This window comes from Cucurbitaria berberidis, assembly GCF_010015615.1.
Source record: "Cucurbitaria berberidis CBS 394.84 unplaced genomic scaffold K460scaffold_1, whole genome shotgun sequence".
In the NCBI taxonomy this organism is placed as follows: domain Eukaryota; kingdom Fungi; phylum Ascomycota; class Dothideomycetes; order Pleosporales; family Cucurbitariaceae; genus Cucurbitaria; species Cucurbitaria berberidis.
Window position 1 is genome coordinate 1,028,864 of NW_024468935.1, and position 20,761 is coordinate 1,049,624.

Sequence of the window (20,761 nt, forward strand, 5' to 3'; positions counted from 1 at the left end):
CCTAGGTAATCTATTATCCGGTCTTGTCCGCCCCAAGCTACCTAGTGCCGGAACAAGATGGGATGGCCTGTGAATGACTAACGCTGTGTGTGACAGAGCCCCCTCTCCCTCACTGTGGATGATGCTATTCACATGGTCCGTACTTGACGCACTTGAACTGAACGGAACAGTCAGTCCTTCTTGTAGCAGCGAGCAGCTGTTGCAAGGCGGGCGACGGATAGAAGACCGTTATCGAGGGATTGGCGGGAAGCGTCTTGTAACAAGCACGGTGGCGAGAGACGGAGGCGTTTCGGCATGATGGAGACGCTAAATCTTCCAGAAGACTCCATCTGCCGCTTTAACCACACCCTGGGCCTGTGTTAGACATGGGCGCCCATGCCATTCCGCTTGCTTGCTCCTATGGCCAAACTGCTGCTGTGGAGACTGTGGCCTGTGCATCCTGACTGACCCGTCTGCCCAAGCATTGGTCGCAAGTCCTCCCTGACTCTCCCTCTGCTTGCTCAAAACCACGCCGAGCCGCACCTCTACAGCCTTTCTGTCTTTGAGAGAAGCGCGCAGATTGACCCTTCTGTCTCACCTACGCCAATCCACAACCTGCCGTACCCACTACCCGACTACCTTGCCCTTGACTCGCTCGTCGACCCCCAATCCCACCACCCACCCGTCTGACGCTCTATATACCTGTGCTACCGTCCTCGCACTCCCTTGGATCGACTCTGCCATCTTGCGTCGTCCTGTCCTCTCTTGTGTCGCCCTTCGAGAAGCCGCTGCAGAAGAGCAAACTTGGGGCTTCCTCGCGCAGCACAGACGTCGTGCTACATACCTGCACTCGCGCCGTCATCAACAGGCCACCACGACCGCTTGTGCCCTCCCTATCCCTCGATGTTGCCGCCATCGGAACGATAATCCTCTCCACGTTGCCCTCTCGCCACTAGGTTCAGCCCGAACCTTGTGCACTTGCCGCCAAGCTGGCGCAACCATTGCCGCCGCAGTTCTGTTCCTGTGAGGGATTTGACGAGCAAAGCAGAAAGACCGCCCGCCGCGTCTACAAGCACTTTTGGAGAAGCGTCATGGTCACCCGAAAACCTAGTAGCCCAGCGTTACCAATAAGAACAACACCCTCGACCGCTTCGTCGCCTACATCATCGCTCGTCGCGTTTGATGACGACGACGTCAAAATGGCCATGAGCGACTGTCAACCCACACCATTGACAGTCTCAATACCCAAGAACATCCCTACCCCGCAATACCGAAAACCAAACCTATCCGAGATCCTTGCCAACACGGCTCCCCCACCCTACACATTAAGCTCTTTCATGGCTTTCCTATCCCAGAACCACTGCTTGGAGAATCTCGAGTTCACCATGGACGCATCGAGGTACCGCAAGCACTACTCAAAGATGGTCAACCGCCACCCAGCAAGTCCCATATCGCCGCTGTCTGACGAGTGCGGTTACGTGGGCATGCTATGGCGCCGATTGATTGATGCCTACATTCGTGAATCCGGCCCACGAGAGGTGAGTAAATCTCGTCGGTACTATCGGAAGTTTCTCTAACCAATCCCTCCTAGGTCAACCTTCCTGCCGAAGTCCGCGATAATCTTCTAAGCCTCTCCGACTCATACGTACCGCCGCATCCTTCGTCATTAGACGAGGCAGTGTCTAAGATCTACGAGCTTATGGAAGAAAGTGTGCTGGTCTCGTTCCTCAACTCGGTCAGCCCACAAAGCGCACACCCAACCATCGGTCACGAGAGTCACGACAGCAGCCTCACACGGTCGTCAACCCGCAGCTATGACGAACGAAGCCTGCTTGCTCGGACTCAGCAGCCACAAATTCCTATCCACCAGCGGGCATCAGCACCGTCGTCATTGACCTCGGGTTTCATGCAAGCTCGTCCATTCACGCACTCAAGATTCAACTCGCAACCAACGTCCTCTGGCCCACAGGCAACACGCGTTACTTCTGGCTACAATAGCGGAAGCGACGCGCTGACTGATGATTCAGGTAGTGGAAGTCCTTCTGCCTTGGGCGATCCCCTGACACCTCCTGGCACGCCGCCAATGAGCGACTATCCGACCATGGACTTCCACCAGGCATACTACGAGACTGGGTCGAGTAGCCGCACTCCTAGCCCCCGCAACAGTCGTGGAGAGCACAACGGGCTGGCCAATGCTACTAGGGACAGCTGGAAGCGAGTAAGCAGCAAGCTGTGGCCCAAGAAGAAGAGCGGTGGTCAGCTACGAGAGGACGAGGCAGGCGTTGTTGAGGGCGGGCTTTTCTAAGTTTTCTTCACTTCGCCGAAGATATCATTTCTGGATTCTACGGCTACCTGCCGCTAGGTGCGGTGCCGCTACCTTACCATCTACTTTCCGACTTTCAGAAGCAGAGACGATTACGAACGTGCCATCAGAGCGATTTGCATACACTTTGCATTCTGGACTGCATATATTGGCGTCAACCTTGGATTTCCAAACCATCGAATTTGCATACGAGGCGCAACCCGGCGTATACTATCACCACCTCAACCCGGCGAGGTTAGGCGTTTTTCGGCATCGACCTTCTTCACAACTAGACATCTACGGCGTTTGAAAAATCACATCTTCAGCAGCGAGAAGCCATCTATATCCACAACCTGGCTGGGGACGGCGTTTTGACTTTGCGAGCATATTCACATTGGGATGACATGACTGTGGAAATGGTTCTGTATCAATATTTTCTTGTTTCTATTCCCTCGGACTTGCCTCCGAATGGGCCTGAGGCTGTTGATAAGATGGGTGGATTGCTGTAGATACCAAGCGCCAAAGCGATGCGCGAGAACGACGCATTGTACCATGTTGGCTTCTTCCAAACAGTATTACCAAATCATTGACCTTTGCAAACGTGCCGAGTTCTTATCCATGCCTCGAAAATGTTTAGACAGCGCCTACCGCCGCAAGCGTCATCAACCCGAATGAGGATACCTCGATCAACTACAGCATCTTGCCCAGTCGGCATAAGACCACTACTTGTACATGAATATATGTGATTGTTAGCATGCCATGGTGGTAACATCGATCTAGCATTGCTTTGGTAGGAACAATATGGGAATTGGGATCAAGTCGGAAAAAAAAAAGAGCAGAGACGGTGCACTACTCGTATATCAATAGTGGTAGCACAGGGCCAACATGGTATATAGTACCCTCGTTGGGCCAAAAGTCATCTTCGCCCCACAAGATGCTAGTCGTGTCTTCACAGCTTCCTATCACAACGAGGCTGACAACCCTTCGGACTCTGACCGCATGCACCGCCGCCGTCCACCTGGGTACCAGCGTTATCTGCAATGCAGGCCAAACGCGGGGCGCAACGAAGTCCTATCTTCATCTCACGACGACCACGTGTTGGTGGCTTGTCGCGTTTCGCATATCGCCATTCCGTAAGCGCAAGACGCGGTCGTGATTTAAATGGAGATGACCACCGATCAGCCGTGTGTACAGCTAACCGAGCCGCGTTTGCGGATTTGATGTTCGGACTCTCCGTACCTTGCGGAGCCAATCTGTTCCGTGAATCTTCCAGAACGAATCCTTCGAGGTGGCGACCTCGGGCACCATACGCGGGAGCGTGGTGTAACCTTCCTCTTTGATCGAAGCTGTGAAGTGCTTTTGGAACTGAGTCAAGCACAGTACATCCGCCTCCTTGGTTCTTGGGCTAATAAAGACTACTCATGGTATAATAATGAATGGACTATAGAATAATTTGACGAGATCAAATGTTGCGCTTACAGCTCCTTCACTATGAGTGTATATGCGGGTGAACTCGTGCCAACGCCAAACCGGGTACTCATGCAGCGAATCTAGGATCTTTACGTGGTCTAGTGCCCAAGATACATGTCTCCGAAGTCACGTTCGAGATGCCATGTTGAGATAGAGCGACAAATCGAGATCGGAGTACTGGCCGTGTGCCCAGGTGACGTTTTATAGCCTGTAGTCGTCAAGTGTTTTTGAGATGGATTAAGCATCGTTGTCTATCGATGTCGTAGTGTTGCCGCTTACTGTCTCGAAGGTAGCCCGCGTGAAGAATAGAAAGCTTCTATCATAGCCTCTTGACGTCTGAGACCTTGCGTCACCGACTCACCTTCAACAACTCTTCTTCCCACAGCCGCGGTGCTCACGGCATGTTCCACTCCTCCTTCCTCATTCACACATCCTACCCAGGTCCGCAGTACGCACAGCCACCCGGGGCTGCAGTCCATCCGCATCCGCATACAACCCATCGCCCTTACAGCCTACCCTCTGTAGCCTCCCTACCCCACCTATATCACCTAGCTCATATTCCAATTCGCCCAATGCCTTGCAAACCAGCCCAATGCAGACTACCAAGTAAAACTAGGTGCGCTGTACAAGTAGGCAACTCCCCCGCCCACCAATGCTCGTCCGAGTGGGCTTCCAATCAACGCGAACATGTTGAGGCATTTCTGATTCGCCGGAAACAGACGGAGGACAATCACTTATCTCTCCATCTGCACGTGGTGAGCGTAGTCGGCTTCAGCAGCTCCACTGGAAATCTTGGCTTGCAACGTACAAGGCTGATGAGACGTTAGTATGGCGATGACGACAATCTGTGTGGGTTCAGCTTCGCGTTCCCAGACACACCTCCGAACGCAGCAAACGTAAGACATTTGCGCAACTGAAACGGACCAAACAACAAAAGTACGAGGTGGCGAGCTTCTCGAAGAAGCTTGGAAAGCTTCCAGAGCCACACACTCACACAGCCTTGTGACGTCGCCAATCGCAGAGGTACGAGGCGGGGCGCGATCCACTCCAATCCGGGGCTTGTCGTTGGCCCAGTAGCTGGCTCTTTTTAGAACTCCCCGCTCCGAAACATCATCACTCATGCAAAAACCCTCCTGCAATCCTTGTCCGGTGCTCACTGGCTTGTCGACATTACACGACCCCGCCTTTCACGGCATGCAGACGCAAGCGCTGTCCTCACTCCTAAATCCCACTCACCAACCACCAACCACCATCCATGGATCCGCTCCTCAAGCTTGAGGCTGCGCCAACACCCATCTAGAAGGCTCCAGTTTCAGTCCAGTTGCAGGCGTTCCATCTTCCCCGCCTGCTGGCCCGGCGTTAGCAGCTAACTAAGTAGCTAGCTAGCTACCTTGGAAACGCAGAGCGAAAGATAGCGTCATGCGCAGCTTTCCCTAGGTAGGCCGATCGGACGATTATTGTGTCAGCAAACATGAAAGGAGCAAAAGCAGCGAACTTTGATCTGCACACTGATCGAGGTTCAACTGCCGCTAGTGTGTGTCGGAATGTTGATTGTTGATCGCTGCTAGAAAGCGCAAACACTAGACTGAATGATAGCCTTGCTTATTAGGTGTTCGAGTTGTAAGAATTGTACGTTTGCCACGTACAAAGAGGTCTGCAGTGCAGTCTGCTGCAGAATTTATCTGCTAGAGTGTCTGTTTGTTTGCAGCTGTAGATACGAAGGCAGTCGTTTCGTTATAGCGTGAGTAGGACGGCGTTGTAATGACGAAGGCTACCTGCTGCATGGATGTTTTGGCAGCGTCCTCCCCGCTCCACGGGTACCAAGCCCATTCCTGCTCTACAGGTGATACCCCCTCCCGCCATTCGTCTGCAAGGCGAGAACACTTAGTCGACCATGTTACCTATCATGTAACTTCGTATTTTAACAAAGGCTTACTTACCACTTTGCTAGCCGCCTACATGTAATTCCATTAATCACACGATACAAACCCCAGCGGCAGTAACGCGTAATCAGTATACCTATCTTTCAGCGTCCTACTTCCTTCCGTCGACTCGGCAATGCCACTACCCTGGTGTAATCTAATCTTAATTTAATTCCATGCCCACGTTATACCAGGTAAAAGAGACGGCAGTTTGTTCATCCATCCGCGCCGCTCCGTTGGGTCCCCGTTCGACAGCTGCACGAGCACGCGAAGTCCGGTAGCTTCGTTTGGCTTCTTTTCTTAGCCGGCTGGCGGAAGGGAGGGCGCTGGGGGAACCGGGTTCAATATCTATACCTAATTATTTAGTTTGATTGGGAAGGTGGTGGCGGTGATATGTTTGGGGAAGCGATGACCGACAAAAGAGAGAGCAATGGGTGGCTGGATAAAGGGATGAGGTGTTGGGGAAGGATTGGTAGTGGAAGGAAAACAGTGTTGGTAGATTGATTAACTAGTGTTATCGGGGCGTTGATAGGTTAATATCGTGGGATTTTGGAGATGAGGCCATCGATACCTGGTTATGGGCACTTGTGAGTTTCACGATAACGGTATTTTTAGATTAACTGTCCCATGCACCATACCGTTATTTTGCTCTTATTCTGGTCTGCCATCGCGTGCCACCCTTGTAAACACCAGTTGTAGTCGTCATTAATTTAAGTAGCCATGTTACTAGCCTCAAAGACCGAGGTCAGCGGATGTCTTTACTGCATACTTTTTGCATATAACCGTATGCGAGGTCTTCAGTTCTTAGAGGTACGGAATCATCATTTACCGAGATGCCACGCCTGACCCACGTCTGCGGTACATTATAGCTAACCCGGCTATTATACCTAGTTGCACGCGAGCGCCATTACGAGAAGCCCGACTTCGAATCGCGTACCGACCGGTCAGGGTTACGATGCTGCGTGGCGGTTGGTAGATTGGACCGTGGGGTGAAGGTCGTGAGAGTACGGAGTTGGTGGGAAATTTCTAGAACATGTATCCGTGGACTCGAACTTCAGCCAGATTTCGGGAGCGTAAAGCAGCGTGTCCTGCACGCTTCTGAAAATGGATGTGTTAATTGCGGTGAAGTGTTGCTATGTTATTCATCGAAGCTGTATTCATAGAAATGTATTTCCAGCAATCGGGCTAGTCCACTTTCCTTTCCTCGCAGCTCTCATCTCGGCATAGAGGGCTGGATTGATGCCTTTCTTCCTGCACTTCTTAATCTCTGCCCCGGTAAGATTGCTGGTGTCGAAGCTGCTGGCACTCCACTCGCTGCTCGATCCTGATTGGCTTCGCTCGACGTCAAAGAATCCCGAGTCAAGAGGGCGCTCTGGCTGCACGGAGGTAGTTGGTCTTGGTACACTGGATTGATATGAAGCTCGATCAAACGAGATTGTCCGTTCTATGACTAGCCGGTTAGGTGATCGAACTGGTTCTTCTGTCTTGCGAGGCATCAACTTTCGGAACAGGGAGGTAGCTGAATGATTTTCGAGGCTTGCAAAGTCCAGAGGTGTTGATGCTGGTATAGGGGACTGCCTTGCACTTTCATTCCACGAGTAGGTTGAGGAGGGCTTGGAGGTTACGCTAGTTGAAGATGGCGTGACAGGTGGGTCGTCCTCTGGAGTAAAGTAATCCGGAGAAAAGGCTTCAGTCTCAGGTGGATCCAGAAAATGCTCGCTTGGTGTCGTAGACCCAGTTGTTGTTACCGAATTTATAGTCTCAAGAGAGGTCTGTCGACGCAAGTGTAGAGGAAGTTTCTTGTTGTCACGGTAGGACATGAGCCCGCGTGGACGTCGATGAAGACTTGGTGGTGGAATCGAAGGAGGTGGGCCAAGTGAGAAAGCTTGTTGCAGCTGTTCGAAGGGGCGAGAGAACTTCTTGTGTTGATTCACTGGGTGGGATCGGAGTGGGTTTATGTTTGATGAGGATGCACGATTTGATTGCTCACGATCCAGTGAAGCTGAGCGACTCCGAGCGATTGGGGGTGGGATTGCCTCGTCGGAATCTTCATCTTCATCTTGGTCGGAATCATCGTAGTCATACCGACGCTGCTGCACAAGCTTTTGTACCTCCAGTGCAGCTCTGGGAGAGCGGCGGATTGCCGGCGGGACAGTATCGTCATAGTCCATATGAGCTATTGTGTGGTACCGTTATATTAGTAGTGCTGTCGAATGTTGAAGTATGAGAATGCCCGGAGTTTATTCATGTTGGGCGCCCAACGGCGAGCAATGATGACGCAGATGGCCTGCCATAGCGCCTTTTTGTTAGCGCCAGGTCGGTTGACATTGCCGTACCTGCATGAGGCGTTGACGATTAGATGTGGTGTTCGTCCGTGGACTGGGGGGTGGGTTTGGGTGCACATGGCATGTCAACCATGTTTGTGAGTTTGGATACCTGCTCGCGTGCTAGCATGCAGAGCAAAGCAATTGGCATGTGGTGAAAGGAGGGCAAACGACAATATCGTCATGGGGAGCCGTTGGAAGAATTGTGCCAGCGGTGTCCATGTCGCGAGGGCAATGCGAGAGTGAGGGGCTATCAATCAAGCCCTCGGCCATATCGCAGCAACGCCCGCACTGGAGGAGGAGGGGGTTCCGGGGGCCACGACACTTAGGAGGTACCCGTGATTCAGGCTGATGGTGTTTTCGAGCTGAAGTGTTTCGAGGTCGGGGTATGCGGGACCTGGCAGGCGACACTAAATAGGCTAGCGGGAGGAGGGTCAGGTCAGCATCACGACCAACAACCCGGGCTCCTTACTTGACGGTCGCTGTTCTCTACCGCGAGCAGCATGTCTGCGACCCTTCAAGCCACCGTACCGCCAGGCCATCCCCGTGCCCGCTCGCAATGAGCAACGACGCGCCGACGCCCATCTCGGATGACGAGGTCGTAGCCCTTGCGAAGGCCGCCTTCGAGCTCTCCCGCCAGGACATTACCCATCGTACCGTTGCCGAGACGGCTCCGCGCGACTTGCAGCAGCAACAGCCCGGCATCACCATTGACCTCGGCCACAAGAACATTGCCCGCCTGCCTGACGAGGTCATCGACGTCATTCGCCTCGAGATTGAACGGTGCGCCGCTCCCCAATGCCCCAATGCACCCTCTCCACCTGGATGCCCATGACTGACATATCCAGGCTTGCTCTTTCCCACAACCTCCTCTCGACCCTCCCGCTGCGGCTCGTAGAATGCCAGCGCCTCCGCTACCTCAATGTGCGCTACAATGCCATGCGCGAGATCCCCAATGCCGTCTGTCCACCCGCTCTCTGTACCATCACATGTAATGTAATTGGAAAGCTGATACCCCCCAGATCCTCGAGATGACATCGCTGGAGATTCTCGACGTGAGCAGGAACAAGATCAGGTCTATTCCAACCAAGATTGCAAACTTGACGTCTCTGAAGGTGCTGGCCATTGCGAAGAACAAGATTGAGGAGCTACCCGTGTGTCTGGGGGAAATCAACAGCTTGCAGGTTCTGAAGCTAGACGGAAATCAATTGATCTTCCCCCCGCCCGAAGTATGCACCATCAAGGACAATGCTCCGTCTCCGGCGAATGAGAATGAGCGCGATGCCGTCATTGCTACTCAGGTCAAACGGTTCATGCGCCAGCATGCCTCCAAGGAACGACAACGAGTTGAGCTGGAGCGATTGCGGGTCGAGTCATCAGGCGATGAGAGCTGGACCGAGAGCAATCCGGAGACGCCCCGCCCCTCGAAGCGAGCCTACGGCGGTCGATTTCCCGTCAAACCGAGCGTAGGCAACATAGATGGCTTTCCTGATACCAAAGCCGATTCTCCTGGACTACCTGCTCCACCTATTCCAACTCGCTCCCACTTTCGCGTGGCTTCTTCAACGAGCAATGGCCTCACTGTCGCTAAGAGGCCCCCAATCTCTCCGTTGGTTCTAACGAGCGGGAACAATGAGCGAAACCGAAGTCAAAGTGAGGGTTCAGGGCCTTCGACCCATCGCCAAAAACGCATGGGCATCTATACCAACAAGGCATCTGAGCTTGGTTCGGTGGATGAGCTACGGAGAACAAGCCACTTCCGCGGTTTTAGTCAGGGCATCGTCGTCCCCGCTAATACTGTTGCTAATGGCTTGTCGGGGCCCGCAACAGCAGCTGGCTATGGAGACACAGGTACTGTCAGATCTCTCGCGAATCGCCCACTGTCTGATGTTCGCGAACACAGACGTGGATCTCGTGCGCCCGACATTGTTGTTGAAGCCGCGAAAAACTTTCTTTATGCCGTGTCTCAGCTCCATGATTGTGTCTCGCACATGGTCCGATCAATCAAGTTAACGGCCAAGACAAAGGAAGGCCTCCGTCGGAAAGAAGACTTTTACCGCAGGTACTCGACAACGTACCTCAACATACGAGCTCTGAACGAAGTTCTACACAAGTTCGACAGGCTTGTTGAAGAAGATGAGGAGGACGCACAAAAACTCTCTAAAAGTGTGTACATGTACGCACTGAGATGTCTCGACTCTTTCATGTCGATCAGTCTCTCAATTGCGGAAAACCGCATTGAGATTACACAGAATGCGAACGCACACATCATGCGGACATTTCTGTTTCTCCAACAAGGAAGCATGATCGAGATGAGAAACGCTTGCTCAGTGCTGGGCGCACAATTCAAGGACACCTCGGCAGCATCTCGCAGACCTAGCGGTGCCGACCCTGTAGCTACAGTTCGTGCACGACCATCGAGGGTTCGCCGGTTCCAGGCCTCGCCGCCACAACGGAACGGGTATCAGATGCCTCCGCCAGTGATATTGCACAGTAATGACAACAGCCGATCAAACACCTTGACGAGCATTAGTGCCGCCACGCCTCGGTCTGGAGAGTCCTTCTCTACGATAGCACCATCTATGTCCCGGTCTAGTACCCTTAACAGCAGTTTTGACGAAGCTGACGAAGATGCTCAATTCGATCGAGTTTACTCGAAGCTCAGGAATGCGTCCGATAGCTGTAGAACATCTATTCCGCAAATCACTAGATTGATGCGGGAGCAGTTCGACCTACTACGGCGAGATCTAGACTCCGAGCATCCCCGAATCAAAGCGTTAGCGGGCCTCATTGATAAGAGCAACGAGGTCCAACAGATGACGGTTCCTCTCGCCAGCCACCTATCCCAGATGCAGCTCAAAGATAGCTATATCCGTAGCCAGCCGGAGTTCTGGCAGCAATGCATGGGTTTCATCAAGGTTTGTTTCCTCGTCTCACATGTTTTGAGAAGATTACACTGACTCAATTTGCTTTCAGGCATGGCAGGAACTCGCCGTGGCGTATACACAGCAGGGGAAGGACCATAAGTTGTTGAGTGGTGACGTCAAACAGCTCATGAGGCCGCTACATAAGACAGTCAAGGAAGCTAGTCTTGCTATTAATGACAGTCCGTGGTCACATCTGACGAGCAACAACCCAGGATTAATGGGTCCGCCGTCCTTGTCTTCGTTTACAGCGCGGACACAACCGCCCAGATACCGGCCTGGTACCATGACGACGGGGGGTGGTGCGTTGTTCCCGGGCCCGATCAATACGTCAATACCCGCGATCGCTTCGGCATTCTCAGCTCAGCCATGGTCTACCACGAGTCTTGGATCGCAGGGCTCAGGTGGCTACGGCACGCCGGTACCTGCGACACCGTTGAGCGCCGCTTTAGGCGCAGCAGCTCAAGCCACGGTGCCAAATACACCGAGATTACCAAGTCAGACGTCGAACACGCTGAATGTGTTTGAGCGGGCGGATCGACTGCTTAGTCAAACAAGTCGGCGTATTTGATGTCTAGTTCACCAAGGTCTCAACCCCCTAGTACGAAAACTACGAAGAGATACCGTCCTTCACGTCTAGACGTGATGCACTGGCTTGTTAGCGTTTTACGTATCTCTTATCTTACATTTTGGCCGTTCTGTCATCTCCGTTTACTTCCATTTAGCGACGGCGTTGTCCGGGTCCACTCTTTCAAAGTTTTGTAATACTGGCATATTGGGTTGCATATCACACGTGGAGCTGGGCATATCTACGTATTTACTACGGCATGGACTGGCGCTTCAATAGACGTAACGGAGACAGACGAGTGAATGTTATTTATATCACGTCATGTTTGAAATATGTATATGCCTACAGTAGAATGGAACGCTGAAGTTTGTCTTAGCAAATTGGCAGTACTTGTCATCATCCAGCTGTGTATTGTGGTTGTTTTAACAATTACAACTTACCAAGCGGTGGACATGCCGTTCAAAAGGTAACCGCAATGATACACACCACTACTGGCAGTATAACCATGATAGGGAATAGAATATGTACCGCATTGCACCAAGCAAAGCCTTGCCCGTTCATCTTGTTCCCATACCAAGTATAGCTGTTTGAGCATGTGCGCATAATTTCTGCGGGACAAAAGAAACCAACAAGGGGTGGGCGAATCATGGGTTGAAATTAGCTGAGTAGGCAGATGGTCAAGGATCGTCACGAATTCCGTGGAAAGTAGCCCTTGACTGAACCATAGAAAACGTATAAAAGTAGTTGCATTGATATCCTAGCTACTATACTGAATCCAAGTTCCGTAGGCAAGGAGCGCCCGTACCATAAGGCTGCGGGCTCTGATTGAGGAAAGCGAGTCCAATCTGCATGGCTAGGTGGTGACGAATGGATAGATCGTACCAAAGCACGTAAGGAAGGGCCTGAAACCATTGTATCTACATCAGTTGATATAGAAAGGATCGAACTAAGAGCTCATTCAAAGAGGTCAAGTAGAAGGGGGGCTGCTGTAAGTGCGTAACTATAGTCGTTTTCAAGCACTTACAAACCAGGCGGTGGTGGGACCTGCAGCGCGTTAATGAAAGTTCCATGCATGGTGAATCGTGTACATACCGCGCTGTAACCGCCGGGAGGCGATCCGGCAGGAGGCGGCGGAGGAGGAGCAGCACCATAACCCGGTGGAGCAGGCTCTGAAGGTGGTGGTGGTGCAGCACCTCCAGCACCAGGAGCAGGAGACTGCGTTGAATAAGCTTGTCCGTAGTACTGGCCGTAACCCTGCGAATATTGAGCCATAACTGCTGCATAACCACCGTAAGCAGCATAGGGATCTGATTCCGGATTTGCCTGATAGTAGGCGGCCCACTGAAGGTGAGCGTTGTAGTCGGTTGCTTGAGCATTCGGATCGGTCGGTGTTGCAGCTATAGGAGACATGACCGGGTCCTGAGCTGCGTGGCCATTGTGGCCACCATGACCGCCATGACCTCCTCCGCCACCGTATCCGTAGCTCTGGCTTCGGTCACGGTCGCCGCCGCGATCGCCTCGATCGCCACGGTCACCATATCCTGGTCGTCCATTTGAGTGGCCGTCCCTATCGCCGTAGCGGTTTGGCGGCGGGCGGTCCTTGAATGCTTGATAGTCTGTCTTTACCTTTTCGAGGAGCTCTTCACAGAGGTGCTTCGCTTGTGCTACACCTTCGGGACGGGGACCACTGCAATCCCGTTAGCAAAGACAAGAGGTTATGCGATGGGCATACGAACGCAATGTGGAGATACATAGGCTCATCGCTCTCTTGGCCAGACTGGGGCTCCATGAAGCCTGAGCCACGGCCCTTGATTTGGACTTTGCAACTTGTCTCCTGTTGAATGTATTTGACGTTGTCGCCACCACGGCCAACGACCTGAGCTCGTAGATTAAAGCCGCTAATGGGTTCAAGACCTACGGAGATTTTCTCTTCGGGCCATTTGCGCTAAGACACGTTAGCGACGTAAAGAGTTTGAATCGGAGGGGGAACATGCTCGTCCAAATTCATCACGCTCAAAGTTCTCTGGTTCGCGGCGACGGAACCGACGTTCATCTACGAGGTTAGGGAGGTCTTCCTTCATCATATCCTCGATCATCTTGATAGCCAAGTCCAGGCCGTCCTTGGACGTGCTCGTGACACGAAGATAGAGAGGTGGGTTCTACGTCATGGGTTAGCTACTGGTTAGTTGGAACGGCACTGGATAGACTTACAGTAACAGTAGCCATGTTCTTGTCAGGGTAGTATTCGCCTCGCGTGGTGACATCTTGGGCATGTATAAGCAGGATATTCTAAAGGGTTAAACAAAAGTATGCGGGGTTTGCGTACCGGCGCCAGTGTCGTCTTTGATCTAGATGTCACATCGAGGTCAGCATTTGATAAATGGGTGTGGGGCAGCTAGAAGATCAAGTGAGCTCCGCTCTCAACGAGGAGACTTGGGCCAACACAAGGCCCAACTCGAGCATTACGACACTGTCAAATACGAGCAGTGCTGCAAGTCAAGGGGAAGACATGATCCTAGACGATCAGTGGTGAACAGCAAAAGTTGTTATTTACCCTCTTTTGTACAGCTCCTTTGGTCAGTGTATATCGGTTCCGGAGATCGTTGATCTCAATGTCCTTGATGTAGTCACCGTCTTGCTGGTACGTCTCGCTGTTCAACTGCGCGGCCGAGTTGGAAGAAGGCGACTTGACGACTGGAGGAGTAGGCACCTGCAGACTGTTTGTTAGTATCTGGCTAGGTGTACGTGGCAGCGTCCTCCCCAGGGTGAACTTACAGAGCGAATAGGCGGCACATCTACATGCTGAATGCCCTTCTTCGCCTGGATCTGCGCGTTGATCCTCGCAGCCGCCGCGGCCGCTGCAGCAGCAGCCTTGTTCTTCGTGGCGCCGGCGGTCGAGGGGCTGTCTGAGGCCTCGCGCGCAATGGGGCTGCGTGCGCGATGCGACTCGGGCTCCCTTCGCGACGGTGACCTGGAGCGGCGCTCTGTGTCGAAGCGAGAACGTGCTGGGCGTTCAGCGTCGTCGCTATCAAAGCGCGATCGCGGGCGGCGTTCGTCAGACATGTTCTCGGCAAAAAGTTGGCGTGTGTTGCAGTTGAAGGTGGAGGATTGCGAATGAGCCAGCAAGAAAAGAAGCAGTCCACCACGTCCGCCCGCCAAGCGAGCCGCGGCGGTAAACCCTGCCCTTGCCCCAACCGATTATCGGGGAGCCAGTCACAAATTCCGGGCACTCTGAATTCACCCGTCGTCTGGAACACACTCTTCTCCCCCTTGTATTGTATACTTGCTCTCCCCGCCAATTTCACCCTCGAGCGACAGTCCGCTGAGTCCATTATCACTATGGCATCACGGCGAGCTATCCTGCCCCTGCGCAGCTTGCTCAATCGGCAATGCGCCAGTGCTGCCCGCCAGCAGTACAGAGCTTCGAGCAACTCGTCGACACAGGCCATAGCCTACAAAGCTCTCCACCGCCGTATTGCACCGCTCCCGACCGAAGACCGCCCTCCTGCCTGGTCTGCGCCAGCTGCCGTCAGCAGCATCCTCTACGAGACCCCCCTCCCATCTCAAGCTCCCCCGAAGCGTCATATCCTCAATTGCTTGGTCCAGAACGAGCCTGGTGTGCTCTCTCGTGTCTCTGGCATCTTAGCTGCTCGCGGCTTCAACATTGACAGCTTGGTCGTGTGCAATACCGAGGTGGATGACCTCTCCCGGATGACCATTGTCCTGCAAGGTCAAGACGGAGTCATAGAGCAGGCCCGCCGCCAGCTCGAGGACTTGGTACCCGTCTGGGCTGTGCTGGACTACACACAGTCTCCGCTCGTCCAGCGCGAGCTGCTCCTTGCCAAGGTGTCCATTCTTGGCCCCGAGTACTTCGAGGAGCTGCTAGCGCACCATCGAGAGATGGCCCAAACGACCGAACAAGAAATAGGCTTCAACACAGAAGAGCTGTCCGAGGAGGAGCGAAGTGCCATTGCCGAGGAGGCTGCCCGTGATTCCTTGAGGAAGGACTACCACCCCACCAACCTCCCCGTTAGTCAGGCTCTCCGCCACAAGCACGAGCATCTGCGAGCTATCACCTTCATGACCCACCAGTTCGGAGGAAAGGTTCTGGATATCAGCACCAACAACTGTATTGTGGAGGTCTCTGCAAAGTCATCGAGGATAGACTCCTTTATGAAGCTCATTGCTCCCTTTGGTATCCTGGAGTCTGCGAGGACTGGTCAGTACCCTTGTCTCTGCTACACACTAGGTGCATTACTAACGATGAGGCAGGTTTGATGGCTCTGCCACGTTCCCCACTTCATGGATCTGTTGAAGTGGAAGAGATGGAGGCACAGGACGTTGTCGATAACAGCATGCTTCCCCCGGGTTAAGCCCTTCCATGGACGATTGGGCGGCATTGGGTTGATTTATGGATAAAAACGTGAAGGCGTTTCGATTTCTATGTATAAATGTGGCGTTCTCTCTCCGCGGGCGATATCGTATCCTAGGTCGTAGGTTACATTCGTCCAAGCTAGCGAGTCCAAGCACTAATCTGGATCCTTGAACTGCGTCAAGCTATCAAGCTATTATTTGCGTGACCCGTTGTCTGCTAATGGAACAAATGAAAAGTTAGGATCGTAGCTCAACGCGCTATGGTGATTTCTTGGGCTGGAAGTCTAAACTCAAGCCGACGCGGGAATAACACAATAACACCCACAAACCCACAGAACGATAGATGATGCCCTAGCTAGTTTGACTAGATTAGGCAGGAGAGCAGACGACCACCTCTCACACCTGCAGCGCCAACCTCTAAAGAATGCATTGGCCCGCAGCCCCGATTATGCGTAATGCTCCTTCTAGAGCTTGGCGGCAACGGTTCGGCAAGTATGCTTGCTAGGGGAGCGATAAAGCTGCGTCTCTCGATTGACAGACGACATGAATTTGCGGAGACTTGAGTTAGTAAGCAGATAGGATGGCTTCTTTGTGACTAGTCGCGTCAAGCCTGAAACTTTCTCTGCAACGGCTTGTAATCATAGTTGACCAAACGGGCTTACTCAATGCTGCTCTATCGCCATCACCACAGTCCCGCTCACTCAACTCAACCGTCTCAACGCATATATTAGCCCACTTCGGGGGACCCTGCCTGGTGCAGAGTGGGGATGTGCTGTGGGTACGAATTTGTGGGCTGCTCGTTGCGGGTAGGGTAGGATGAGTTCGAGTGAAGGTATCCAGCTGTTCTCTCCAATGAGTAGCGTTGCAGTGGTGGGTCTCGGTCGCTTCCGAGATGAACGGGCTTATCACGAGTGACTCTTTGGGCCGGTGTAAGAATTGTCTTTGTTCTCCTCACGTTGCCAAGATGGAAGTACCACTGACGGCAAACTGTTACACTTGGCTGAATAGATGCAACATGTCAAGGTTGCAAAGCAAAATCGATGGCTTTCATCTCGAGAGGAGCGGACCTGTCTGGGTCCATGGCATGTTACCATTGTCGTTTGAAGCACGCGTCCGAACTGGTAGATTTGTGCTTGCAGCCGACCCAGGATGGGCTGCAAGGTTGCGGCAGTTCTCCTCCTCCAGCACGCAACGGAACATTCCTGCGATAGGGCCGTTTGCGCAAAAGTGAGAGCGGCCGGCTATCTCTCATGGACCCCCTGCACGTGCTTTGCAGGGATCTGCACCACCAAAGCAGGATCACATAGCGTGCACGCACTTGGCTCTTTGGATGCGACCGTCGCTATGCGCCGACCAACAGTAGTGGTTGGTCCCATGTCCTCCGCCTCTCCTGCTTCTGTCAACTGCCATGTCCTATACAAGTGCCTGACGCTGTTCCGCTCGCTGCCTCCTCCTTTCCTTTCGCCTTCCAAGATACAACTGCCCACAAGCGACATTGCGTCACTCGCCCGAGCATCTCAACCAAACCGCGCGGTACCTGTTAGCAGCACACAACATTGTTATCGCCCTCTCCAGTCGGACACGTAGAAGCAACGGTAAGAACTCCGCAAACTTGTTTCCTCCCCAAGCCAAGTAGATTGCTCTACCGGCTCAAATGCAATCTCCTGTACCAAGTTGCGTTTCAACAAGCAGGATTCTGTCCCGCCATGCCTCCTTATCTGACCGACGCGTAGGCCCTTCGCCGTCCGTCTACTGCAAACCACAAAAGTCGCATGCACCACCCAATTGACCCGTCAATCGTCCTTCTCCATACTCAATCGCTGGCATGAAATACGGCGATACCCTTCGCCAACGGTCAATACCAGAATGGGGCCATTGTAAGTACCGACGTCATGCCTCTTCCTGTCTCAAGACCTCGGGCTAACCGCTCGGCGTCCCTCAGACAACATCGACTACGACTACCTCAAAGACCTCATCAAACACCAGACCACGCCGGGTACCAATAAAGCCGTCTCGATACCTGGACAGGGCGAAAGCACCGAGAATGCCTTCAGAGGCACCTTCTTAAAAGTCCTACAAGCGCAACATGATCGCATCAATTTATTCGTTCGGAGCAAAAGCGGCGAGATCGAGCGAAGATTGGACCACATCAGTAAGAGTCTAAAACAGCTCCGGGCGAAGCGTAGTACCAATTCGCCAAGTGCGCGCCTGCCCGCCAGAACTATCGAGAAATACGCAAAGATCGACGCCGACGTCTCAAAGTACGTAACCTGGGCTGGAGTCAAGTCCACCAGTTACCTAGTCGCTAACACAAACTAGGACTGCAGAGGAGATTCGTTCGCTATCGCGATTCCAAATAACACAACGGACAGGCTTTACCAAGATTTTGAAGAAGTACAAACGCTGGACCAAGGACAAAGAACTTAGTGGTATCTTTAAGGAGGAAATTAGTAGCCGTCCCGACAGCCTCTTTCAGCTGGATTTGGGCTACCTGCTCGACCACTACATTGATGTTCTCGGCGCCCTTCGCTCCGTGTTCGACGCCGACGGCACACCTGCAGCTCACAACAAGGATACCAACATCCAGTCATCAGCTGCGCGCGTCTCGAAAATTCTCGAACGGGGGGATGAGTTAGACTTTGATTTGGCGTTGACCACAGTTCCACTAGGCTCCAATGGAAACAAAGCTGCTTACTGGATCCACCCTGATCAGTTCCTTGAAGTACAGGTGTTGCTGCTTCAGTACATGCAACTTTTTACCGGCAACCCGACACTTACCCGCAGCCAGTCTTCGGCGACCAATGTTGATAAATGCTTTGGGAATGAGGATGAAGTTGGTCTTGTCATTTTGGACCATGCGGAGGCGTTCGCGATCAAGCAAAACGCAAGCACAATAGGATCAAGTGAGGCAAAAGAAGGAAACATTGGCATTAGAGCGGCAGGCAACGTACGATGTGTTTCGTCTGGGAAGGCAGCGGTCGTTTTATGCACTGGACCCGATGCCCCCGGGCAATCATCAATCAACACTACGACAGCGAAGTTGGAGCGAAAGAAGCTGCAAACCCTACTGGATCCTGAAGAGCATTCTTCGGGAACAGATCATGTCAAACGTCCCGATAGCCATAAGGCACAACCGAAGGGCGGTTCTCAAAGCAGTACTACCGCTGTTGGACAATGGTTGGCGGAGCACACAGAGACCAAACCCATCGCCGGCGCGATTTCGAAGCGTACTAGGCTCATCGGACTTCACAACAACTCTGCAGGAGGTATCTGGGCGACTCTGGATAGGGATGTCTTCATGAAGGATTCATTGCACCGATATCTCGAAAACGACGATTGGGCTTCTGCAGCCCGCTCAGACTCCGTGAAGTTCCCCCACGCCATTCTAGAGGTACGCCGCGAGGGCAATCAAGCGACGGCCCTCATTCAGACCTTGGATCGAAGCCATCTGGTGGAGCGTGTACGTGGTTTCTCATTGGAAGTGCATGCTGTATGGACATGCTGCAAGCCTAGTGCCATGTCCGCGCCAATCTGGATGCCCCTTCTGGAGAAAGACATACGAAAGTTGCCCGAGCCGGTCAGAAGGCGCAGTCGCAGGACGATGAGCAGTGCCACTGGTTCGCAAACTCATGGCTCGCCGCCACTTACGTCAACGTCCAATACTTCATATGACGGGCAATCGAGCCCTCTCGCATCTCGAAACGGAGAGTCTTCTGCAACGTCGGCGCAAGAATTCGTCGATCCACCGCCACTACGAGCCTTTAGGAAGAAGCACCGGAAGCCATATTCAGACTACCCCCCACCGATTGTTCGAGCAGACGAAGAACCGGAGCAACAGCGCTACTGGAACGAGTATGACAACCCCGAGGACGAAGAGTCTGGCTACTACATCTACGTTGATCCTGATGCACCTATCACATACCCTGGACAGGGGCTGGTTGAAGCCTGGACGAAGACGACCAGGAAGCTATTCGGTATGCGGGACAAGTCTGATCTAGCATCGCTTTCCGCAACTGAAGACGGTACTTCGGACGAGGAGGACGCGATTGACGAACCGCCTTCAGCACGCGCTACCAATTACGGCACAATTCCGTCTATGAAGCCCCCGTTGCAAGCTGGCCATATTAGCAACCTCGTCCGTTCCGTCCGCGATCCATGGCACGATCGCGAGCTTCTACATGAGCGTAGAACACTACTCGGTGAGCTGGAAACCCGCCAGCATAAAACGGAAATGACCAAACTCCGATTCTACTCGACATGTTTAGCAACAGCTATGGTGGTTGATATAATTCTAGGCCTCATGACGGTGACTAGTCGTAAAAAAGAAAGAGGCGTTGTGGATGCGGTGGTCCTTTTTGGCACAATCGTGACGTTGTTTCTATGCATTTTTTCGGTGTTGAGTATGAAGACGCGCAGGGAGAGATTGAGCTGGGTGCATCAGGGTGTTGTGTTGATTGTTGCGGGCGCAGTTGTTGCGTTGGATGTACTACTGTTATTGTGGGTACTACGTATATGAGGATATCGGGGAGTGAAACAGCATATTATTGCTTTGGATACATATGGAGGACTTGAGTGGGGCTTATGGGGAGTGTGACTGTTGGATGGTAGTGGATGATTTGAATGGGTACAGAGACGACTGGGCATGACAAAGACCACACGACCTATATCATAAATAGCAAAAAAACAATTCAAACCAAGTAACCTATCCCACTTTAAAGCTCTATGATCCTTTTCCTAACTCACTTGAAGGCATGCTGGCGTTTTTGACAATACTGTGACTTTTAGCCAATGTGCGATCAGACAATAAGCCTGCAGGGGTTCTCCAGGTCCGCCCTGTCGCGAGCTGCCGAAGGCCGAAATCGCTCCGGACTTTTTTGTGTATCCTCCGCAATTGCGCC

General features: G+C 52.8%; 6 protein-coding genes across 6 annotated transcripts; 4 read left to right on the forward strand and 2 right to left on the reverse strand.

Annotated features, from left to right (window-relative positions):
• Window positions 1-1,070: 1,070 nt before the first annotated feature.
• On the forward strand, window positions 1,071-2,284 carry K460DRAFT_273593 (regulator of G protein signaling superfamily; the record flags this gene model as incomplete). The annotated part of the gene is made up of 2 exons (XM_040927894.1): window positions 1,071-1,517; window positions 1,571-2,284. 2 exons carry the CDS (start codon window positions 1,071-1,073, stop codon window positions 2,282-2,284), a joined length of 1,161 nt encoding a protein of 386 aa, XP_040792519.1.
• Window positions 2,285-6,830: 4,546 nt separating this feature from the next.
• On the reverse strand, window positions 6,831-7,844 carry K460DRAFT_350077 (uncharacterized protein; the record flags this gene model as incomplete). The annotated part of the gene is made up of 1 exon (XM_040931476.1): window positions 6,831-7,844. One exon carries the CDS (start codon window positions 7,842-7,844, stop codon window positions 6,831-6,833), a length of 1,014 nt encoding a protein of 337 aa, XP_040792520.1.
• A 712-nt stretch (window positions 7,845-8,556) lies between these two features.
• On the forward strand, window positions 8,557-11,492 carry K460DRAFT_400057 (cell morphogenesis protein-like protein Sog2; the record flags this gene model as incomplete). The annotated part of the gene is made up of 4 exons (XM_040936287.1): window positions 8,557-8,780; window positions 8,846-8,957; window positions 9,020-10,915; window positions 10,974-11,492. The coding sequence occupies 4 exons, from the start codon at window positions 8,557-8,559 to the stop codon at window positions 11,490-11,492; spliced, it is 2,751 nt and encodes a 916-aa protein (XP_040792521.1).
• An 831-nt stretch (window positions 11,493-12,323) lies between these two features.
• On the reverse strand, window positions 12,324-14,552 carry K460DRAFT_422243 (uncharacterized protein; the record flags this gene model as incomplete). Its single annotated transcript, XM_040938169.1, has 8 exons — window positions 12,324-12,533; window positions 12,582-13,176; window positions 13,226-13,418; window positions 13,501-13,648; window positions 13,701-13,753; window positions 13,816-13,837; window positions 14,044-14,199; window positions 14,265-14,552. 8 exons carry the CDS (start codon window positions 14,550-14,552, stop codon window positions 12,510-12,512), a joined length of 1,479 nt encoding a protein of 492 aa, XP_040792522.1. The 3' UTR covers window positions 12,324-12,509.
• Window positions 14,553-14,828: 276 nt separating this feature from the next.
• On the forward strand, window positions 14,829-15,862 carry K460DRAFT_372354 (acetolactate synthase small subunit mitochondrial precursor; the record flags this gene model as incomplete). Its single annotated transcript, XM_040934503.1, has 2 exons — window positions 14,829-15,708; window positions 15,762-15,862. 2 exons carry the CDS (start codon window positions 14,829-14,831, stop codon window positions 15,860-15,862), a joined length of 981 nt encoding a protein of 326 aa, XP_040792523.1.
• A 1,355-nt stretch (window positions 15,863-17,217) lies between these two features.
• Window positions 17,218-20,573, forward strand: K460DRAFT_326355 (uncharacterized protein). Its single transcript, XM_040930622.1, has 4 exons — window positions 17,218-17,458; window positions 17,597-17,740; window positions 17,806-18,124; window positions 18,183-20,573. The coding sequence occupies exons 2-4, from the start codon at window positions 17,689-17,691 to the stop codon at window positions 20,377-20,379; spliced, it is 2,568 nt and encodes an 855-aa protein (XP_040792524.1). The 5' UTR covers window positions 17,218-17,458; window positions 17,597-17,688; the 3' UTR covers window positions 20,380-20,573.
• The last annotated feature ends 188 nt before the right edge of the window (window positions 20,574-20,761 follow it).

Excerpts from the sequence above, each read along its gene's own strand:
- K460DRAFT_326355 (XM_040930622.1), top strand. The coding sequence starts at position 17,689 with ATGAAATACGGCGATACCCTTCGCCAACGGTCAATACCAGAATGGGGC. Across the intron at positions 17,741-17,805 it reads AATACCAGAATGGGGCCATT|ACAACATCGACTACGACTAC; the intron begins GTAAGTACCGAC and ends GGCGTCCCTCAG. Across the intron at positions 18,125-18,182 it reads ATCGACGCCGACGTCTCAAA|GACTGCAGAGGAGATTCGTT; the intron begins GTACGTAACCTG and ends AACACAAACTAG.